The sequence below is a fragment of the Colias croceus genome, chromosome 4, assembly GCF_905220415.1.
Source record: "Colias croceus chromosome 4, ilColCroc2.1".
In the NCBI taxonomy this organism is placed as follows: Eukaryota; Metazoa; Arthropoda; class Insecta; order Lepidoptera; family Pieridae; genus Colias; species Colias croceus.
Genome location: NC_059540.1, coordinates 1644677 through 1667773, shown reverse-complemented (window position 1 = coordinate 1667773; position 23097 = coordinate 1644677). Strand labels below are relative to the sequence as shown.

The 23097-nt window shown below is 37.7% G+C and overlaps 1 protein-coding gene and 2 long non-coding RNA genes across 4 annotated transcripts; 1 reads left to right on the top strand and 2 right to left on the bottom strand.

Moving 5' to 3' along the window:
- The first annotated feature begins 1556 nt into the window (after positions 1–1556).
- On the top strand, positions 1557–1783 carry LOC123690844. Its single transcript, XR_006751338.1, has 2 exons — positions 1557–1611; positions 1691–1783. It is a non-coding gene; the product is annotated as an uncharacterized LOC123690844 (long non-coding RNA).
- A 1551-nt stretch (positions 1784–3334) lies between these two features.
- LOC123690843 lies at positions 3335–5525 on the bottom strand. Its single transcript, XR_006751337.1, has 2 exons — positions 5189–5525; positions 3335–3548 (listed from the first exon to the last, which is right to left on the bottom strand). It is a non-coding gene; the product is annotated as an uncharacterized LOC123690843 (long non-coding RNA).
- Positions 5526–12991: 7466 nt separating this feature from the next.
- Positions 12992–22002, bottom strand: LOC123691197. 2 transcript variants are annotated; one of them, XM_045635481.1, is made up of 4 exons: positions 21810–22002; positions 21387–21627; positions 15128–15211; positions 12992–15045 (listed from the first exon to the last, which is right to left on the bottom strand). In XM_045635481.1, the coding sequence occupies exons 1-4, from the start codon at positions 21813–21815 to the stop codon at positions 13085–13087; spliced, it is 2292 nt and encodes a 763-aa protein (XP_045491437.1). In that variant the 5' UTR covers positions 21816–22002; the 3' UTR covers positions 12992–13084. The 2 variants fall into 2 exon arrangements, with proteins under 2 accessions (XP_045491437.1, XP_045491438.1); XM_045635482.1 differs by having other exon boundaries at positions 21387–21603.
- Between the last annotated feature and the right edge of the window lie 1095 nt (positions 22003–23097).

Sequence of the window (23097 nt, the reverse complement as noted above, 5' to 3'; positions counted from 1 at the left end):
TAAGTATTGTACACATTGAAAAGGTCTACAGAAAAGTCCGTGATGGTATATGTCTATCTCTTATGGAGTTATGGATAACGCACAATTACTTTTTTTTGTCATTTACTTTTTACGACAAATAATGGCTAATTTTCGAAGCGATTTTAATCAATACAGCATTAATCCCTAACCAATTAAATACCTTGAATACATTGTTCATTTAATATAGATCTATATGGCCATTTACACCGTATGATTTAATTGAATATTTTCGAAGATATTACAGATTTAAAAATTGCGGGACGTAGCGTTTGCGGCGGTACCCGCGGCCGGCCGCCATTGCACCCGTGCGAAGCCGGGGCGGGTCGCTAGTATTATAAAAAAAATGAAACCCGTTTTGCGTTGTCACGGCAATTCTTTTGTTATTATATTCCTTGAAGAACGATGATGGTTCTTATATGGATAAAACGTAAATATGTACCACGGGCGTAGCCAGGACAGACTGCTTGTATAATATATACGTACCTATATAGACTTGTATTATGAAAAACGAGACATCGTTTTGAAAAATGGGTAAGTCGATTTTTCACATAATTATACAAGACCCAAGTAGGGACATAGCGAAATATAAATATACCAACTAGGTACTTAAACAGTTGCATACATTAGATAGTTATATACCTATTAGCTTGCCTTCTATCTGTTCATCATCTTCAACAGACACATTTTTCAAACAACAATAGATCTGTTACCTAACATACCTACTTATCTACTGATTTTTACAGATAACACTCAGCCAAATTACCGAAAAAGTAATAAAAAAGCGTTTACGTCTCTCGGCTCGAAGGAAAAAATGTGGACCCACAAAACAAAAGAATAAACAAGCGTGAGTATTTATTATTTAGGTACCTACTCTTAGTACCTACCCACGCAGGTAATTTTCTATTGTAGATTGTTGCAAACAGGACGCAAGACATTAATTTATATAAAATCTATCTTAGTTTTACAATATAAACATGTATATATTGTATATATATTGTATTTGGTTTATACACAAAAGAAATTTTTTTTTTATTTATCTAACGGACTAATTAGGTTTCTATTATTTTCTTTTCATGCCGTATAACATCATATTGTAACAGTATTAGGAAGGTAGGTACATATATATTCACAGAAAATGACCGAAGATTGCACTATTACTTTATTACGTTAGATCAAACTACCTATATATAGGTATAAGTATTATTGAGTACGTACATTTCATGAGTTTTGTGATTCATATCACAAACCTACCTACACATTAGAGCAGATTATTATTACACCGTTGCAAGGTTGATCTTAAAAAGGTTCATATTAGGTTTTTTCGTAAATGTGAGTCCTTTTCGTTTTTAAAATAATTGTTCGTATATATAAAATTGCTGTACCTATGTGGCCGTGGGTACGAGCCACGAGGATATAGCATATAGCGCACTAATGTTTGTAATGGCTTGTGTGGACTGTGGAGTCAAGGTTTTGTACAAATCGCACAAAATTGTGACGTCACGGTACATAGGTATTAAAATTTATTTTATTTTCCACGTTTTTAAATGAAAACAAAGAAAACATTGACAGTAATGATGTATCACGGCTTAGGTAAGGCGGAAAGCAAAGTGTATTATCAATATAATAATATATAAATGTATTTTGTAAAATTTTCAAAACCCTCTTTCAGTCTGGTGTTTGAAGGAAATCGGAATCATCTTGACAACTAGTACAAAGGGTTTTATTTATAGTCCTAGAATAATAAATATCTTACACAATTGTATTTAGACTATTTTATTAGACCAACCTGGGGGATCCAGCTGGAGGATCCTGGTGGACGACTTCACCTGTACTAAAATTGACCTGTATGAGTATAGTATACACGTAGGTTGTTTGTTACCTGTAAGATATCTGTAGGATAAGTATATTATATTTTGATTTATTGCCTGCCTAATTTCAACATACTCATAAGAGACAGACTGAATAGATAAATTATTAGTTAATCTGCTTTTACATATTACTGTTACTCCGTAACTAAAATACATTACACCTTTACATTTTTGTGCTCTGTATAACGAGCAATCCTATCCTATCCTACTATAATCCTATACCTATCCTATAATCCTATAATAATATTATAAGTTCCAAAGTATGTGAGGATGTATGTGTGTGTTTGTTACTCTTTCACGCAAATACTAGTACTGAACCGATTACAATCAAATTTAGCGGGTAACTTGTGCCCACGTGTCCCTGTTAGTTTTGGTTTATATAGGTACAAAAGAAAAAAAAATAGGTATCTAACTGACGGACTAATTAGGTTTCTATTATTTTCTTTTCATGTTGTATACATAACAAGCGAAGCCAAGTGAAACTTGAGTGAATTTACAGCGAACTGGTAGACTCTTTGTGGGGTATCTACCTAATCAGATTTTTATCTACACTAATAATATAAAGAGGAAAACTTTGTTTGTTTGCTTGATTGTAATGAATAGGCTCATAAATTACTGGAACGATTTTGATGAAATTTGGCACAGACAATCTTTAGACCCTGAGAAAGAACATAGGCTACCTTTTATTGCGAAATATGTACCACGGGCGAAGCCGGGGCGGACCGCTAGTTACAAATATTTTTCGAAAATCTGTCTGAATTTCTTTGTTCGTTCATGAGATAGGTACCTACTTGCATAAAAAACGAAAAAGGTAATGTATGGTATGAATATTTTCCGTGTTGTAAAAATAGCTCACGTACGGTAAGTAAGTACCTCCAGTGCTAAAAATAAATAAAAACAAATTATGTTGATAAGCTCCAGCATTTCAGAGTAATTAATATACCTACCTACGAAAATATAGATAGCTAAATAACTATATTATAATAAAGCGCGCCGTACGATATCCACTAAGCCTTAGATTATACACCTATAGATGTAACCATGGCGTGGCCGCACTTGAAACAGAAATAGAATTTTGTGGTGTTGCCTAATAAGTTGGCAATTCCCACATATTAGGTAAAAAATATTATGAATCTTACTTGATCGCGAACAGACTTTATAAATACCTGTAAGTACTTCGCAAACTAAAAATTCTGAATTTGCATATTTTAAATGCTAGCTTCAATAATGTAACTCTTATGTCGTAGTCGTACGAAATACTTTAATAAAACCTCCGTAAGGTAGGTAAGGAGAATTGTATCACAATATACAGATATATACAGTAAGGAAAATTCGTTTTTGTTCGTGGTGTCCTCTCTATAATAATACCTCAATGATGGACATCTATCGACCGACACGACATAAAACACACACGACACGTTCAATGATGAAATAAAACCAGTCTATAACATAAACATGTTTATTATTTATTACTATATACATAATGAAATAAGTACAGCTTGGCAGGCTTGAGTGAGGTTTTAATTGTACTTGTTTATTTTTATACAGTAATGAATCATCATCAAAATGAATGGAACAAATTTTTGAATATTTTGTTGGCAGCCAATTTTCTCGTCCAGTGGCATCCAGCCATTTCTCTTATCAATATTGGATGGAAACCTGAAAAAAGAAGATTTTATTCGCATGTTACGAAAGTTTATCTTTATTGAGTAATAAGTTAAATAAACTACAATAAAGCCCTTAAATAAATGTAACTAAAATTAAAAGGAGAATGCCCATGAAAGTATGGACCACAGTATAGTGTTGCGTCAATGCCAGAGTGGTTTTGGGGGGTTCTTCGATATTCAAAAGATTTTTACCAATACATTTTTTTGTGATAAAAACAGGGGTTTTCAAGATATTGAGAAAAATGTGAATTAACCTCAAAACTTAAATAAACCCGATTTAGTTAGGTTTATGTGTGATTTAGGTAGTATTTTATTGTCTATCAAAGTCTATCTGTTCATCGGCTAGTGTAGGTAGGCACCAGAAATCTTCTGGGACGGATTCCAAGAAAACCTAAATATATATTTAAAAAATATCAATAGAGTTTTTATTCGGTTTGCATATTGTTGTTGTTGTTTGAATCATTTTTTCACTAAATATTCGAAGAAAGAAACAAATAAGAAATAACTGGTTACCTTCCAAGCTATCTTACAAGCTATGTCATAATAATATTTTCTTATATATATTTATATTATTTTACTTCACTTTATATGTTAAAACAACCTACAGTGTATTTAAAACAATACCTTACAGAGTGATTTTATGTTAATTGATTTTTTGTAATTCAATGAAAATAATATTAGCTATTTACCATAGTAAATGTCATAATAGTTACCGCTTGGTTACCGTGGTAACCAATAATGGATACCAAATGGATACTAAATCTATGGTAACGGATCTAAACAATTACATGTCTTATTAGATTTTACAAAACATTCCCTGGTCAAAATATATTTTCCGATAGTAAGAAGGCCTCTAAATTGCCGAGATTTTTTTTAATAGTATTTATATCTTGATGCATGTGAAAAAACCTGTAGAAAAAATGTAAACGGTAATGGACACTAAATCTATAATAACGGATCTAAACAACTACATGTCTTATTAGATTTTACAAAACATTCCCTGTTCAAAATATATTTTCCGATGGTAAGAAGGCCTCTAAATTGCCGAGATTATTTTTAATATATTGTTGTCTTGATGCATGAGAAAAACCAGTACCAAAAATGGGCATTCTCCTTTACGTACAGAAGAATTAATTTCCTCTCAATAAAAATATTATACTACTAGCTTTTACCCGCGACTTCATACGCGTGTTAATCCAGGTAATAAACTACTCATGTGCAAAATATCATTGAAATCCATCCAGACGTTATTGTGTGATTGAGTAACAAACAAACATCCAAACCATCGAATTTATAATATAAGTAGGATGAGTACCTACCATGATAAGCAAACCCAACAATCATAATCTTTAATTATAATCATAATCTTTATTTTCTCTTCACAAAACAAGACCTCAAATCGTATGTATGTACTAACAATAAAGAAATATGATTTATTTGGGTAAATTAAAGTAGCCATTATGGCAACCCTGAACTGTTCATCGTTAATCGTTATTTTATTTTAAGATAGTGAAAACACGTATCACAACTCAATATTCTTGGCATCACAGCACTGAATTCATCACAAAACATCATAATCGATGATCATCTGGCGTTGTAATAACGAAAGAAATGATAATTTCGCCTACTTACGTGTGAAATGTTATTCCTTCAATTTTTCGCTCACTCCGGCTTTTACAACCCAAAACACTGCAACCCACCATCGCACGTACACTAAATATTCTGTATTATCCAATTTTTATACGCAATAAACACTGTAAATTCACACAATCACAGAAAAATCCAAAAGACGCCAAGTTTGTTTGTCACAACTCAGATCTTGCCAAACAATAAAACCGGCCATGTCGACAAAGACAAAAACTATATATTCTGTCCTGTTTCTTTGCATGGGTTTGACAATTAACGATCTCGCTCTTTCAAGGAAAGTCATTTTAGTGGTTACATCTATAGGTGTATAATCTAAGCACTAAGCGCCCAAACAACCGGTCCCGCGCGACCGATAGAAAAATATAATAATATCTATTGAGTCTCGTTTTACTGTTTACTCACGATCGACGGATCATTTTCATGAATGAATCGAGTGCGAGTGACCGGCCGCGGCGTAAGTTACCGAATGGCGAATGCTAACCTAGCGCTTAGGCGCTCTTTCTCTGTCTTTTCGCATTACCTCTTTATCTGACATTGTGCTGGATGAAACAACAAGCTTTTCGATCACGCTCGCGTTGAACATAGTGCCGCTGGGAAGGGCGCTCTTAAGGCCCGAATTCCTCTGTCGCTGATGTCCCATATCGGTCGCGCGTACGAATATACGTTGTGTTCTATGAAGCACCACACTGTAACGCTGACAGCGGCGCGTGTCGGTCTCGCGCGTTAGCGCCGCGTTCGTCGGTCGACTGACGCGCTATAGAACGCTATGAGCGTCCTCACAGTTATAATAATGTACTCTGTGGTCCTCACTCTGTTCCCGATCGTCGGCACGCGCGCGTACAGTCGTATACAATTCATCAAAAGTTTTTACTTTCATTCTAAAATAATTAAAAAAACGTTTCCTCGTCCTGACGTAGCTTTTCAAATAAAGTAGAAAATTCACCATTCGTCACATCAGCAACAATTGGGTGAATGTGATATATATATATATTTTTTTCTATATAGACGCCGCGGCCGTCTCCGCTTGCGTAAGTATGCTGCAGCAACTAAACAATTTATAAACGGGTTCATAATAATATCCCAAATTCAAACTCCGCTTCACAAATCGACAACAAATCTACATTTAGACAACTGTACCGTGGATCGGTCAGTATCGCACTACGGATATTTTCATTGGCGCTGATGGTCAGCGCGCTACGCCGTACGCGACTGACGGTACGCGACCGACGTCAGTGACAGAGGAATCCGGGCCTCAGGCTTAAACACTGATCAGCAGTTTTATTCAAATTCGAAGAAGCTACATAATATGCTAATTTACCTCGGATTCGTAACCTCTCTAAAACGCAAAGGTTCGCTATTTAAAAATCATTCTGATTCAACTTTGGCACATAACTATGTCACCCGTAGTTTCCTTGTACTGTCAAAACAGGAATCAAAATAAAATTGACAACTCAAAATCAATTGTATGGAATGATTGTTATGACGCGCGAAAAACTAGTCACCAACATAAAATCTCAAACATATATTTAGAACTTAAACCGTTTTACCTTCAGCGTATTTGTAAGGAACTAAAATAATCAAATGTTCAGAATGCGACAAATGTTGTAAATGCCTGATTTAAAAGACTTGCGATGAATCAATAGTATTTAATATGATAATTTACGTATGAATTTTTTTACGTCGCTGTTATAAACGCCATCTTAACGCCATTATCAATCCGAATAAATTATTTTTCACAGTTGTTGGTTTTTTTTAAGAATAACCCCTCCCACGCAATCGTAAACAAGTCGTTTTAGATCTGGGACACAAAATATTATTAAGAGCTTTCCGTTTTATTATTTAACTTCGTCTACAAACAGTTTTAACATTTATGACTACGTTTTGACGATTATAGTCTTAGATTATAGTAACCTTATTATTTGTTTTTTAAATTGATCCTAATCTTATCCTAATGTATTCATATTAATAGAAATCTTGACATCATAACACCATATTGACACCTTTTAAAAAACATTAGGACAATGACTGTAACCGAGTGGTTGCTGACCAGTATTTCTGTACTGAGTTAATTAGACATGGAATTTTTGATATAGAACAATGCGCTGTGCGCAGCAGGAAGCCATTATTTCAAAGTATTTTTTATAAATAAGCGTATGTAGGCGTCAGGCTCCGAGAGTGATTTAAAAGAACACGAAGGTCTCCACAAAATCACTTGGTATTACAATTATGACCATTAATAAAAATAAATACCTATTACAAATAAGTTATAGTAAGCTCGTGGTAGATGTGCACTGGGCAACGGTCGGCCTGAACGAATGACCTGAGTCGTTTTTTTTTTTTTTTTTTTTGTGTGGTGTTTCTCAATGTTAGCCAGAAGGGCTTCTACATTTTAACGCGGACGCGGGGGTGAACTGAAGGTTCACCCTGGTAGCGACATGCACAAGGGCGTCCCCCCTTGACGGGGACCACGAACCTCGGCTTGAGCTGTCGCTTGAGTGGAGGAGGCCAGAAGGGCCCTAATCGGACGGGCGCTCACCCGGGTGGGCGCGGGAACGCGGAACAAGGGACCTCGTCTTCGCCGGCGAAGACGATGTACGCTTTCTGCTGTGGTGTGTGCGGTGTCGCGGTTTGTTCGACGTTGGGCTTCAATCGCCGAGTCTAGCCGTGCGTTAGCTTTGATAATATCATCGTCGGAGTCGTCCAAGACATGTCTCGGCCGCCTACGACGATGAGTGGGATCGGGTTTCGCGACGTATGCGATGGCCTTTGTCACCAATGGGTTAGGGTGGTTTTTAGCCTTGTCGAAGTAGCGCTTAGACGCTTGCTTCATCCATTGGGCTATGGTGGGGAGTTCTAAGTCCCTATGTAGGTCCACGTTACGCACGAACCAGGGCGCTCCAGTCGCTGTTCTCATGAACCGCGACTGAATCGTCTGGAGCTTGTGTATGGAGCTGGGAGCGCAATGCGCGAAAACTACACTACTATAAGTGAGGATTGGACGGACCACCGTTTTGTAAAGTGTCACCTTATTTCTAAGGGACATTTTACTGCGTCTGTTAATAAGGTAATAGAGCCGGCTAAGGACATAGCTGGCTTTCTTACGGACTGCCTTAATGTGGGCTTTAAATGACATGTGTGCGTCTAGAGTGACGCCTAAGAATTTAGTGTGCTTTTGCCATGGAATGGCTTGGCCATAGAGTTTGACACTATCTATGGCCTCGGGGCCGCCGCGCCTGAAGAGCACGGCGGCGCTCTTGTCGGGGTTCACAGTGATACCCCATTTGCGGAACCATTTGCCTAATGCATCGGTCGCGGATTGTAGGAGTGGAGCTATTCTTTTGCGGTATGGACTCGACACGTAGAGTGCCGTGTCGTCCGCGAAGAGGGATAATTGCACTTTATCGTGCTTTGGGATGTCGCTAGTGTATAGCGCGAATAGGAGGGGCGACAAGACGGAGCCCTGAGGGACTCCGGCCTGGATGGGACGTGAAGACGAGAGCGTGCCGTCTAATCTGTAGCGAAAGGACCGGTTAGACAAGAAGTCTCGTATGATGAACACGAGACTGTCTGGCACGCCGAGAGTGTACAGTTTGTAAATCAAACCGTTGTGCCAGACCTTGTCGAACGCCTTCGCTACGTCAAAGAAGACCGCTCCCGTTCTGTGGGGTCTGAGGCGGGTGAGGCCCGCGAGAATGTACTCCGTGATGCGGTGTACTTGGTGAGGACATGAGTGAGCTCGTCTAAAGCCGAACTGTTCGTCTGGGAGCAGTTTTTTGGCAATGACTGCGTCCCAGAGGCGTTTGGAGATGATTCTCTCATAGATTTTCCCCAGAGAGCTGAGGAGACTAATGGGACGGTAGCTAGATGCCACGTTCCGGGGTTTGCCCGGTTTGTGGATCCCGATCACAATTGCTTCCTTCCACTTAGCGGGGAAGGTACAATTGGCCAGGAGACAATTAAAAGTAGCTACTAGGAGAGCGATAAGGGCGGGCGGCAGGCTTTTTAGAGCTCTATTGGGAATAGAGTCTCCGCCTGGGGACTTTCTACTAGCGAGTGATTTGATTAACGATTTTACTTCGGTGGCCGTCGTTGGTGACAAAGGCTCGGCATCGGTACGAGGGCTTGCGGTTAAGCGTGCGATCTCTTGATTAACTACGTTAATGTGAGTCGGGTCGGTCAAGTCGAGACTGGGGGAACATTGTTCCTCTAAACTGTCAGCTAAGCATTCGGCCTTCTCAAAATCGTCAAAAGCGGGAGGTTGATTAGGGCGAATGAGCGGTGGAGTGGCGGCAATGCCATCAGATGTGAGAGACCTCGCAAGCCGCCAGTAGGCAGTGTGCGAGGGAGAGAGTTCGCTGAGTAAAGAGTCCCACCGCTCGTTGCGTAATTCTTGAATTCGCTCTCTTACCTCTCTCTGTAAGGAACGAAGAATTCTACGGTTTTCGTCTGTCGGTGCTCGGTCGTAGGCGCGCGTCGCCGCGTTCTTATCGCCCACCAGCCTACGCACGTCCGGAGGCAGATCCAGCCGGTGGCCGAGGCCAACGGGGACCCGCCGGGACGCGTATTCAATCTTGGATTGAATGTGGCTGGTGACCGAGGAGACCGCGTCGAGCGCCTCTACGACCGTGTCGATTTTGTCCGGTACAGACTCCAGCTCTGGCGAGTCGACGGGCTGTAAGGCCTCGTGCAACTTTCGCCAGTCTACCTTCGTCATGTACTCTACTGTGGTGCTATCGGGGGGGCCGAGTTCGAACAACACGGGCCTGTGATCAGAGTCGAGCTCGTGCAACGTTTCAACGGAGCGCAACTGTAACGTCACGTTCCGCATCACCGCCACATCGAGCACGTCCTGTCTGTGTCCCGTGATCTTCGGAAAGTGGGTCGGTTCTAAGGGGCCTACAACCGTGACGTTAAGAAGGTCGGTCAGTCGGTCTAGTCGTTTGCCATTGGCGTTCTCGTAAGAGCTATTCCAGTTCCAGTGCTTGCAGTTGAGGTCGCCGGCCAGAATGACCGAGTCGCCCAGTGCAAGCAAGGCTCTGAGATCGCTCTCCAAGATTGTCTTTGACGGGGAGAGATAGACCGAGGCGATTATGACGGGTTGATGACCGGTCATAGACACCTTGATCACTGTGGCTTCTAAGTTAATTAGAGGCGGCGTGTCGATGGGCGTGCAGTGCAAGGCCCTTCTGTAGTAAATGAGAGTGCCGCCTAAGGGGCTGTTTACGCGGTCGTTACGCACCAACATGTAGTTGGCGAGTCGCGGATTACGGTTGAAAGGCTTAAGGAAGGTTTCTTGCATTACTAGCACATCAACCCGCCGTCTGGTAACAAAGTCCCTAACTAAGTTAGTCTGTTTGAGAAGGCCGTCCGCGTTAAAAGTAACTACGGAGATCGCTCTAGGTTTAATTCTACTTGTAGTAGCCATTAGGGAGTGTTTTGGAGTTTTGTTACCAGCTCCCAATGAGCTGCTAAAATTTTAAGGGATTCGATGTTGCTCTTGGACTGTTTAAGTTTCCTAACAACTAGGTTTACCTCATCAAGGTTGAGGTCTTTAATATAATTCATTAAATAAATGAGGTTTGCAAAGGACGGATCGGTAAATTGCTCTCACGACCAACAAAAACTGCAGGATGATATAAATCGAGTATCACTTTGGTGTAAGAATAACCTAATGCAACTGAATGGAAGTAAATGTAATTTTATAAAACTTTCCAGAAAACATGTTAGATTCAAAACAACTTATAAAATTGATGATATTGCTATTAATCAAAAGTACAATCTTAAAGACTTAGGTATTACATTAGATGAGGAATGCAGATTTGATACACATATAGATCTGGTGGTTCGCAAAAGTTTTAAAATGCTAGGTTTTATTTTTCGTAATACACAGGATTTTAAATCTACTCTCGCTATGAAAATACTTTATAATTCTCTCGTAAGGTCCAACCTTGAATACAACTCAGTTGTCTGGTGCCCTTACTATAAAAAATATATTACTCGTATTGAATCAGTACAAAAAAAATTTATTAATAGATTAAGTTATATCACCAAAAATAATACTCTTACAAATTATAGCGAAAAGCTAAACTTTTTTAAAATGGAGTCTTTGGAAGCGCGCAGAAGCGCGTCACAGCTTATATGCCTACATAAATTATTGAACAATGAGATAGACTGTCCATCACTGTTGTCGCAAATTGGTCTCTCGGTGCCTATCTATAATTGTCGGCTAAGTACTTTTTGCCCTATGTACACAAAATTTTCAAAAAATAGATATGGTTCGAACTCCCCGTTACAACTTATTTTAAAATTATATAATAGAATATTTACAGTTGATCATAACACAGATATTTATTTTTCAAAACTAAGCTCGTTCAAAAAGCATATTGTTAACACTTTAAACAAACTGTATAAAATTTAAGTTTTTACTTTTTAGTTCATCTTTATAATTAAATTTTTATGAAAAATTGTTAAAGCGGTGCCTACCTGTAATTTAGATACGTAAATACTAATGTGTATTTTAAGTTAATTTTGAATTGTTTGAACAAAAAATTATGTATCTAGTTGGTAAGCCATTTTTTAAATAAATAAATAAAATAAATAAATAAATAAAGGACTCGTCAGGCGAGTCTAATTCGGGTGTGTGCACTTTAGCTGAGGGCTTCGGTGCTGTGTGTATGGCGGGAGCCGCTGGAGGCGGCACCGCCACGCTCGACTGGGCCTGCGTCACTAGTGACGGAGGTTTCGTCCAAGCGTTTGTTTTGGGTGGTGGAGCCGGTATAAAGACCGGCTTTGGCTGTGGGGGTTGAGCCCCGGCGCGGGCGATTCCGCGAGGTTTGTTCGCCTTCTGGCGACCCCCCGCCCTGTGTTTGGGAGCCTTCGGGCAACCCCGGTAGTTCGCGGGGTGACCCCGAAGTCTCACATAGTACGCAGGACGGTGGATCCTCATTAGGCAAATCCTTGGACCTCGTGCAATCCTCCGTGCCGTGGTCGCCTAAACATTTGACGCAGCGAGGCCGCGAAAAGCAGTTACGAGCAGAGTGCCCGTAAAGTTGGCAGCGATGGCACTGCCTTATATAACTGTGGGAGTCGGGTGTTTCCACCTTGAGCCCTGAAAGCTTGCAGCAATGCCGCATTTTAAAAATATCTTTCCCCTTCGGGGTACGATCAAGGACCGCGAGGACCATGTCGTATGCTACTTTGGACACTCTATTGTGCATCCGGAAGCACTCTTGTACGGGGAAACCTTGGCTTTTCAAGTCATCGAAGACTTGATCGGCAGAGATCTCTTTGGGGATCCCTTTTATGACGGCTCTTAAGGAGCGTTCCTCCGGGAGGGGGAACGAATGCCCGCCTATGTTTTCGGCTCTTAAGTAGGCCGTAAAAACCCTGTGGTCGGTTGACGTTTTCAATTGGACACGTATGTTGTCCTTCGTGGGGCGAGCTTTGAAGGAGATTCCTTCACTATCAAGGTGGGCTGAGATTTTCAGCCAGGCTGATTTATCCCTCACGTATACGGGTGGGGGAGAAGGCGGTTTGCGGGTCGCGGTCGCGGTGTTGCCCGCGGTCGGGTCTGCAGGTGCCTGAGGGGCGGATGCCTGAGGGGCGGGGGGCGCACGGCTAGGCTCGGCGACCTGAGTCGTGCGCGCACGCTGCTTTATATCGGTTCGCCGTTCGTTTTTTTTTTTAAACTTGGATGGTGGCGCCGTCACGTCCTTTGTGGTCGAAGACACAGATATGGTCTCCGAAGTAGGGTTTGATGTACAGGGTTTAGCAAAATAAAAGAAACTGATAGTATACATTTATAGTATCAAAATTTAACTTATACTACAGGGAAGATTCAACCGACTATTTTGACAAAAAAGATCTATCTATAAAATATCTTCACGCTGTTTTAGCATATTTAGCTCTTATATCCTGAATTTTGCTGCGTAAGCTATTAAGGACACTCTGCGAGTCAAACATACCCCACTTTTTTTGCAAAGCATGCTTTTCGACGAACGTTAAAATAGCCATTCTTGCATTCGCATCTAACCCAGGCCTGACATTCGTGCCACTTATATCAAAAGCGTTAGCTCTGACACCAGTAAGTGAACAAACACTTAACGCACTTTGAGTAAAAATTTCCTCTAATAACTTTCGAGCTAACGCTTTACTGTCTTTTGCAGACCGCATGCAATGCGCTAGTTTAATAGAGTTTATAAATACACTGCTTCCAGGAACAAGTTCAACGAGGTTAAGTTTCGGATCATTCTCACGGTACTTTAGTGTCCATTTGGTGTCATTTGGATCGTATTCCGGAGGTAATACAAAGGTTCGAATGTGACCACGAGTCGTTTTCGAAACTTCATTATCTCTATCCTGACCTTTCACATGTTTGATATCTTCACCACAATTATCATCCTTTTTACTACTTTTAGAGTCCACATCGTTATTTTCCTTTTCGTCTACCTCCATACTGACATCAAGGTTTTCTTCCTCTTTCCTCTCAGCTAGATTTACTTCAGCTATTTGTTGAACCTCCATCGTAACCTCTTTAGAAGGCACTCCAACGACTTTGCCCTTCTTCAGTGCTCGCTTATTTTCTGATACATTCGCAATACGTTCGATCACTTTCTGGGTTTGAACTAATGATTCGTGCATATCATGAGCGATCTGACAGGTTTCTGAGAAGTTGATTTTCATTGTTTGAAAAAGATCATATAATCGATCCGCCCAGACATCAGCTTGGTTCAATAAAGTAATAACTGATTGGTTTGCTTGTTCATGAGAGTTTGGACTATCAGTAATGATTTCGTCTGAACTTAGATCTGATGAGTTACTTCGTTTATCATTATCAACATCTTGCGTCGATGATATTCCACTCAACGTAACTGCTTCAACCATCGGCGATGCTTCCTCCATAAAAGTCTTTATGGTCTGCCCTGAATAATTTGCCTCTACCAGAACTTTGGGATTAGCAGAGGATTCATTCTCGGCGCTACTTTCAGAGAGCACATTTTGTTCAATACAGCTCACCTCAGTCAATTTGTCAACGTCAACCATGTCTTCTACGATTGAATCCTGATGCTCTGCTGAATTCGTACAGACAATCAATACATCTGAAGCATTCGTCATTTCACTATGGGCGGCAGGTTTGGACGTAGCACAATCGACTTCTGAGGAATGATCAGGTGTCTTCTGTTTCAACATAACTTGTGGATGTTCTCGAATAACCGGCGATGGATTTGAAATTTCTAGTTGACTGAACTGTCTATCTTCGTTGGTAGGGTTTTTAATGGCAAACGAGGTATTTAATCCAGTGTTAGGAATGCTGCTGTCTTGTATTCCTTGAGTCAATGCAATGTGATGTAAATGTTCACGATAAAATGATAATAGTTGGTTTTTTTCTGGATTCAGCGTATAATCACGGATTTGGTTTGCAAGCGTTGGAGGGCACTTTAAAGCATGAAGGGTTTTTCCCATGCTTCGAGAACCAGCCCCTGAACTATAAACTTGGGTTTCTTTATCCTTTTCTGGTTTTCGCTGAATATAGGGATATCTGAGTAAGAGATCATCAGAACTTGATTCAGAAGCTTGATCTTGATGATCTTTTTTATAATTTTCCTTAATCACAGTGTTTTCAAAAGAAACAGCGCCCGTCAGATACGATGAAGTTAGTGTTCTCGATTCTACGTTGGAATGTTCAGGATACTCACTTGGATTTGAAATCGTATCACTTTGTGTAACTCTATCTACTACATTCAGTTGATTTCTATTTTTTTTCGATTGAGGACTTGACAAATTGATTGTTTTTAGTGACGGACTGTATGGTTTTGTTGATGCGGCTGGCACATGTTCATAATCTGAAAAAATAGTTTAATTATCATTGGAGATGAAAATCATAAAAGTTAATTCCCATGGCTATCATCACTCGTTTTTACTCACCAGTTCTAATCACAGCCAAAGATTTAGTCCTAAGCATCGTATGAAATTTATCCATGATGTACTCACAAGCATCGTTATAGGAATCTAAAAGAAATACAACGTAATTATTCAATCAAGTTATCAACAAGTTAGTGCTGATTTACACAGGGTCAGTAGACAAGTCAGTCGCAGCGCCAATGTCGCCACCGCGACTGACTTTAACTATTTACATGAAGTAAGTAGTAGTGGTGCGTTTCTCACGGTGACCACACGTTTGTGAAGTCAGTGGTAAAAATGAATTCGCGAAAACAACTGAAACGACGATTTAATCATGTATTTGTTGAAAAATTTATCAATTTTGCTGTTGAATGAGTTAATAGAAATGGTAGAAAGTGAGATAACTAAAAATAAACGACAATGGGTAAGAAAATGGATTTAGGGATTTAATATCCCAAAGGCACTCGTTTTTGCCAAATTAATTGCACCAATTTTAAGGTTTCGTCTTCGCTAAGCTTACCTACGGGTCATTTTTATCGCCAGCGAAAAAAACGTGGTCACTCTACAACGCAGCGGCAGTGACTTACCACGCACTGACTTGTCTGTTTACACGGGGTTTATTTGGCTGACGCGGAGGTGCGCGGGTGGCCGGGGGCGCCAACTGGCTTTAAAATATTCGTGTCGGAATATTCAACTCAGCGCTGACTTCAAGCCACTGTACTGACTTCAAATCAGTTTACACAGGGTTTTTTTCGGGTCAGCACTGACTTGCCTCGAATTTGTAGTCAGTTACTGACCCTGTGTAAATCAGCATTTACTGATTACATCAGACACTGAAGAAAATAATCGGTAGAGGTTACCGATTGGAAATTTTTTTCTCAAAAAATTTATTACCGTTTTGTGGATAAGATTAAAATCTTTCAAAAGCTAAAACAAAGTTCTATAGTTATTTCAAAATTTTTTAAAGTACTTAAAAATTAACTCAAACATTTATTTATTCAATTAGACTACTTTTAGTAGCACTTTCGAATCGTCATTACATAAGTATTTTTAACATTTACCACCGATTCGGAAAGCAGTATCTATGGAGAAGAACCGGCAAGAAACTCCATAGTTGCTCTTTTTAAATAATGTCTATCTTCTTCTAATATATAAAAATCAATGCCACTTTTCGTTGTAATTCCATAACTCGAGAACGGCTGAACCGATTTCGATAATTCTTTTTTTATTATATTCCTTGAAGTACGAGGATGGTTCTTATGTAGAGAAAACGTTAATATGTACCACGAGCGAAGCCGGGGCGGACCGCTAGTATTACATAATATGTAACTTTTATCTAACTACATAATATATCATAATATGTACTTTCCGCCGGCCGGCGGCTCCGCCCGCGGTTTCAAAGAAAAACTCGCATAGTTCCCGTTCCCGTGGAATTTCCGGGATAAAACCTATCCTATATTACTCGTGGATAATGTAGCTTTCGAATGGTGTAAGAATTTTTAAAATCCGTCCAGTATTTTATGAGCCTATTCATTACAATCAAACAAACAAACAAACAAAGTTTTCCTCTTTATAATATTAGTGTAGATGCCAAAGAACTGTCCTGTGGTTCTTAGGCGACAACCCTCCATGGATTTTCATCTTCTATATATTCCTTAATGCTATAGTAGGCTCTCTGAACTAATATATTTTATACATAAGTTTTAAATTTAGCACTACCAAACTCTTTAATATAATGTGGAATTCTGTTGTAAAAACGTATACCTATAATTATATTTATAGTTATAGAGTATAGACCCATAAATATAAATTAAAATTGAAATTGAGTTTCGATAAATTTACTAATAAATATCCAATAGAACTTTTAAGGTATCTAAATGCTTCTTCATCAACACACTCATCTATAATCAGGAATAAGTATTTATTATTGAAAATTTTATAAATTTATCGAAACGATCGTTTAAAATATTATGTAAAGTAAATAATTTTTATAATTTTTTTTTTTAATATTAATCATCTGCGATCAGTCAATTGACTATGAGCAGATACTTTGGATCAGAATAAATTGGCGGTTGAAGAATTAAGAGCCAGTGCCCTAATCCCCCTTACTAATGTAGCTCGACATCAATATTAGCTCTTTTCAGGCGTTTCATGGATTTTAGTTTAAGCAGTTGCTGTGAGAGGGGATTTGGATGCATTCTATGTTTTTGTGTGTGCTTTTTGAGATATTTTGTAGCTTCCTCCTTAATTGTAGGCATTTCTAAATACTCATGAATTTCAGAGTTGCGAGTGTACCATGGTGCTGCTGTGAGCACTCTTAAGATGTTGTTTTGCACCCTTTGCATGCACATTAGGTTGGATTCGCTAGCGGAGGCCCAGAGTTGAATAGGGGAGAGGGGGGTAGTTTAGAACAGGGGCAGTTTTGAATTATTCGATTTATGAACGCATCCTTTACTGTTTTCGACCTCCATCACCTTTTTAATACTGGTAACACCGAACTACACATCTGTCAGTTGTCAACTAACGTCTATGTTAGTGTCATTTTGCGAAAATATTGCCGGTTACTTTGACGGAGACGAAAGTAAACAAATATTTTTTTGGTTAAATGCAAATAACTGAAAACGTAAGTATTATATTCGAGTTGTTATTATTTTATAGTGTTTCACGTATTACAGACAAAGTATTTACAAATATGAGATCATTGAACACAAATTACTTTCACGTCCAAAATTTTTTATTTGTGAAGGTTGGTATTGGGGCAGATTTGATCAAAATAACTGGGGCACTTTTGAATAAAATGTTCAAAACTGCCCCATACACATATACATGTAAAGCTGACCCTTTTACTAAGTAAGTAATTACATTTTTTACTGTCTTTACTTTACAGTCATAATGGTAAGAAATTATAAAAAGAAAAAAGAAAGTGATGTGATCGAAGAAGATGCCCAACGAGCTGTTTCATATGTTGTCAATGATGGCATGAAGTTGAGGACCGCTGCTACGATATTTAACATAAATTTGATTCTGATATGGATGCAAGTGATCGCGGAAGCGATCCTGAGTCTGATAATGATCTGGTTCACGAAAATAAATCAATGCAATCGTTGAGAGAAGAAAATATAAATGAAAGTGATTATGTATTAGTCAAATGTCACTCTACCAAGTTTCGTGGCTATTATAAAAAGATAAGATGGAAATATGTTTTTAGTTTCTTTAATGAAAAAGAAGTTCTGTTATAAATTCTTTTTCCCTGAAAAAGAAGATCAATCTTTTGTGCCTATCACGGATGTTGTAAAGAAACTTCCGAAGCCATGCCCTACTGCAGGAACTTCACGAACAGCTGCTTTATTAACTTTTAATTTTGACTTCAGTAAATTTAAGATGGGTTAGGTACTAACCTATCTCATATTTATATTTAAATTTATTTCAAAGTCCAATATTTTGGTAGTATTAACTATCAAAGTATTGATGTGGTTTGCATTTTTAATAATTATATTTTGTGGTCATTTAGTTATCATGATTGTTTATTATAGATTTAAGCGTCTTTAAAATGTCATATTTGCTAAGTTACTTATGAATATTATTTTAATATTGTTTCGCAATGTCCAATTTGATCTCGGTTAAAATAACGTGTTCTTTGTTCAAGACTGCCCCAGGCTGTTAAGAGTTTTATATAAGTTTATTTAATTAATAGTTATTGTAAGACATAAATGACAGTATACTTTCATAATATTAGCTACAAATAACATAAATATATTGTTGATTATGTTCTAAGTTACATGGTTTCCATTTTATTCCAGTTTTTCAAAACTGCCCCTAGGGGTTTCAAATGTGCCCCATTCGCGGGGCACATTTGAACAAAATCGAGTTTTTAAAAAATTGATACTGTGTAACTATAGCAAGTCAAAATAACTAAATATAATTTTTTTTATGTAGTATAAGCCCCATATCTTATATTAAAATAAAATAAATCTTGATTGGTCATACCATACGGGACAAAAAAAATTGTATTTAAAAAGTGTTCAAATGTGCCCCCCTCTCCCCTACCATATGTCCAGATAGGTTTTATTACCGCGCAGTACACTCTAAGTTTATTACTAAGAGAAAGAGTGGATGTCTACCCAAGAGCCAAAGTAAGTTTTTTTTATAAATGATAATGTATAATTAGCTCAGATCTATTTTTCAATAAACAGACACTTCCGTGGAGTAATATTAGATGAACAGCATACAAATTACCTTCAAATAAATTGAATTAGTTGTCAAAACCCCACTGATTTAATTTTTGTGTAACAAAATCGTCCATAATATTTTATCTTTTTTATCACTATTAGGGGCCATCCATAAAGTACGTCACACTAATTTCACGAGTTTTTGAGCACCCCCCCGTCCTTGTCACAGGTGGTCACATTTCTAAGACCCCCCCCTCCCTAGTGTGACGTCACATGTTTCGCAATTTAACATCGAAAAATTATTAAATTAAAACAGCAGTTTCAAAATAGATTGATTTCCATTTAAATTAAGTACTTTTTTATGAAATCAACATAATTAGTCCATTGAAAAGTTACATTTGGGTTCGCATTTTTTAGAGGACGCAATTTTATTTTTTTGATGTGTCAGTGTGAAGCTATCGCTAAGTTTGTGGCGTCGCCACCCTTGTTCCGCGGCCGCCATCTTGAAAATAGCGGTTGATATGGTTTTTACGATATATCTCTTAAACTATTTATCTGATAAAAAAAACATTGTTAGCATTATTTGTTGCAAATTAAATTCTCTACAACTTAAGTCCAGTAATTTTTTATCGTAGAACTATAAATAAAAAAATTATAAGCGAAAATGTTCAGAAATTAGAGATACATATTTATATTTTTAGATAATTTTTTTTTTATCATTTTAGGAAGAAATTAAATCAGACAATTTTTGTAGATTGTTTTTCGAGGAACAGTTTTTATTTACAACATTTTTTAATTACGTCAGTAGCTAAGGGTTTTACACATCCAAAAAATAAAATTGCGTCCTCTAAAAAACTTAGGATTTGGCCTAAAAAATGTAACATTTCAATTTTCAATGGACTTTTGAAACAATAACAAAAAAATAAACTAATGAATAAATATAAATTGTCAACAAAACAATTTAAATCGTATTGCCCTAAAGGTAGAGTTGGACATATTTTTTAGATTAATTTATATTTCAAATTACGCGATTTACCTGTAGATTTTGAAATGTGATGTCACGAAACTTAGGACCCCTCCCACCCCTTGTCACACCATGTCACACTTTGTCGATCCCCTCCCCCCCTCTTTACGTGTGACGTACTTTATGGATGGCCCCTTATATAATTTTGGTAGATTTATACATCCAAACAGTAAGTGAAATACAACTAGTCACAATCACTTACAATTGAATAGTAAATAATCCGTTCAAGTGTACTGCAAACACAAGAGATGTTTCTCATTTATTGGTATTGCAACGCCATCCACTCAAAAATACCAAACATAAATGTTACCGTTATGTGTTTGGTATTTTCATAACAAATCAGTTTTAATATAAAGATGCTTCTAAAAATTTTCACTTGTGATTTGTGAAAATGCAGTTATTGGACATTTCAAAACTATTAGAAATTTTTATTGAAAAATTTTAATTAGAAAATTTAAAAAAACTTCACATGTTGAAAAACTATAAGTAGTCTGTGCTATAAGTGCAATTTTTTAGAAATATCTTTTTAGGTGCAATTTTATTAATAAAAGTATTACACAATAATATTAAAATGTCACGTAAACTGTCAAATACGGGCAATTAGAATATGTTTTTAAAATGGTAGTTTTATAAATTATTCGATGAATAAGTTTTATCCAAGCATTGGAAAATCGGCCCTTAACCGAAAAAAATCGGTTATCTCAACTGATTCGCAAATGATAGGTAATCTCTACCAAAAAATCGGTAGCTGCTATCGAAAAAAAATCGGTAACCTCTACAAAAAAAAATCGCTAACCTCTACCAATTATTTTTTTCAGTGCATTTTGGTATGAACTTACTTATCTTAATATATATAAATCTCGTGTCACAATGTTTGTCCTCAATGGACTCCTAAACAACTTAACCGATTATAATAAAATTCGCACACCATGTGCAGTTCGATCCAACTTGAGAGATAGGATAGGTTTTATCCTGGAAATCCCACGGGAAAGGGAACTATGCGGGGTTTTTTCTGAAAACGCGGGCGAAGCCGCGGGCGGAATGCTAGTAACTCAATGTATTCACGATTAAGCATCTAAAAAGTACTCACACACTTCAACTTTTACGATTGCTATGTAGAGTTTCCATTTGTCTAAAGGTTCCTCACAGTTCATAATTCGCATTTTAGTTATCGATGGGGGTTCATCAGGATATGCAACTATGCTCTTTCTATCTGTCACTCTGCGGACCCGTATCCAAGAGCGAGGTATACAAACGTAGTCACCAATATCTGCACACGGTAACTGCAAAAATTGGACCACCACGTACTGGTACCTATCAACAAAATTTGCCTGGAAACAAATACATGTATGTTAGTAACAATAAAAATTCTCATTGAGGCCAAACAAATGACGCGCCAGTGTTTTTCTGGTCATGTGACCTTGATCTCACTCCCTCGAAGGGCATCAGCATAAAACTCAGTTATATATGATAAACAAATAGATTTCTTAAATTTTAAACAACTGATTCTTACCTTCATTTTAGCATGTCTGTCAGCTGTCTCTTGATGGCAATATCAACACGATATCCAAGGAGAATACAAATACTACGTAGGTAAATGATATCAATAATTAGAGTCCATACTTGCTCTGTGTTCCTTTCCAAATTCCAGTTTCCACCCATTTTTCCAGCTATGATGATTCCTGTGACACTTCATCGTGTTCCGAATTACGTATTTTATGTTTAAAAAGCAAAAATAAGTTTAGTGTATACTATTTTTATTTTATGGCGGCATTATTACCAAAAATATAAAAATGAAACATCATAAGCTTATAAAACAAAAACAGTATTGTTTAGTTTAATATAATGAAAAATAAAATAACACAAAAAATAATACCCACGCAATTCGTGTAAGCATGAAATGGAACGTTGAAAAATTATAGTTGGAAAATTAGACAAATCTATACCAATATTATTGGGGTGTCTATTTGTAACAAAATAACTACTTTTTACTAAATGAATATATTTACTTATTATGTATGTATATGAAATGATCGAATGTCTATTGGCCACATCATGATGTGGTTTGAGCAGATCAATAATAAGAAATTGTTTCTCGATATGGCCAACTAAACGCGCGGTTTTTTCCTGAAATGATCAAAATTATTTGATCATATCGTAAAATAGTTACATTAATCATTGGAAGAGGGAGAGGCGCTGCAAGAGTGCAAGCTCTGTGTTTATGTGATAAGATGGCGGCCGCTGGCGACAAAATTTACGCCGAAGAGGTTCGAGTACTATGGAAAATGTGGATATCTTATATGTATTGAAGAAAAAATGTGTCAATTTAAGACGCATTTTTTCTTTTAGATTTACTTATATATCCTAATATATTATTATAATTGTTTGTTTTTTAAAAAGGGATCCGCTTCTGGCACTTGCCGGCCGCTGCCGCGGCACGCTCGCTTTGCTCCTATGCTTTGCTCGCTCAGCTCGTGCGTTGTTTATCAAAGTCTAACCTGACCTAACCTAACCTTAGATCATTAAGTTAATGATCTAAGAACCTAACTGGTTTCTACTGCAAAAACGATTCGCTTCTGGCATTCGCCGGCCGCTGCATGTCATTAAACAAGTTCTTAGAATATTCTGAATTTTTTAAATATTTTATGGACTCTATCTTAATATATATAAATCTCGTGTCACAATGTTTGTCCTCAATGGACTCCCAAACCACTTAACCGATTATAATAAAATTCGTACACCATGTGCAGTTCGATCCAACTTGAGAGATAGGATAGTTTAAACATGTAGGTACCACGGGC

Coding starts and splice junctions, on each gene's coding strand:
- LOC123691197 (XM_045635481.1), bottom strand. Junction 15,212..21,386: donor AATCGTAAAAGTTGAAGTGT/GTGAGTACTTTT, acceptor TATTTCTTTTAG/ATTCCTATAACGATGCTTGT. Junction 15,046..15,127: donor TTTGGCTGTGATTAGAACTG/GTGAGTAAAAAC, acceptor CTATTTTTTCAG/ATTATGAACATGTGCCAGCC.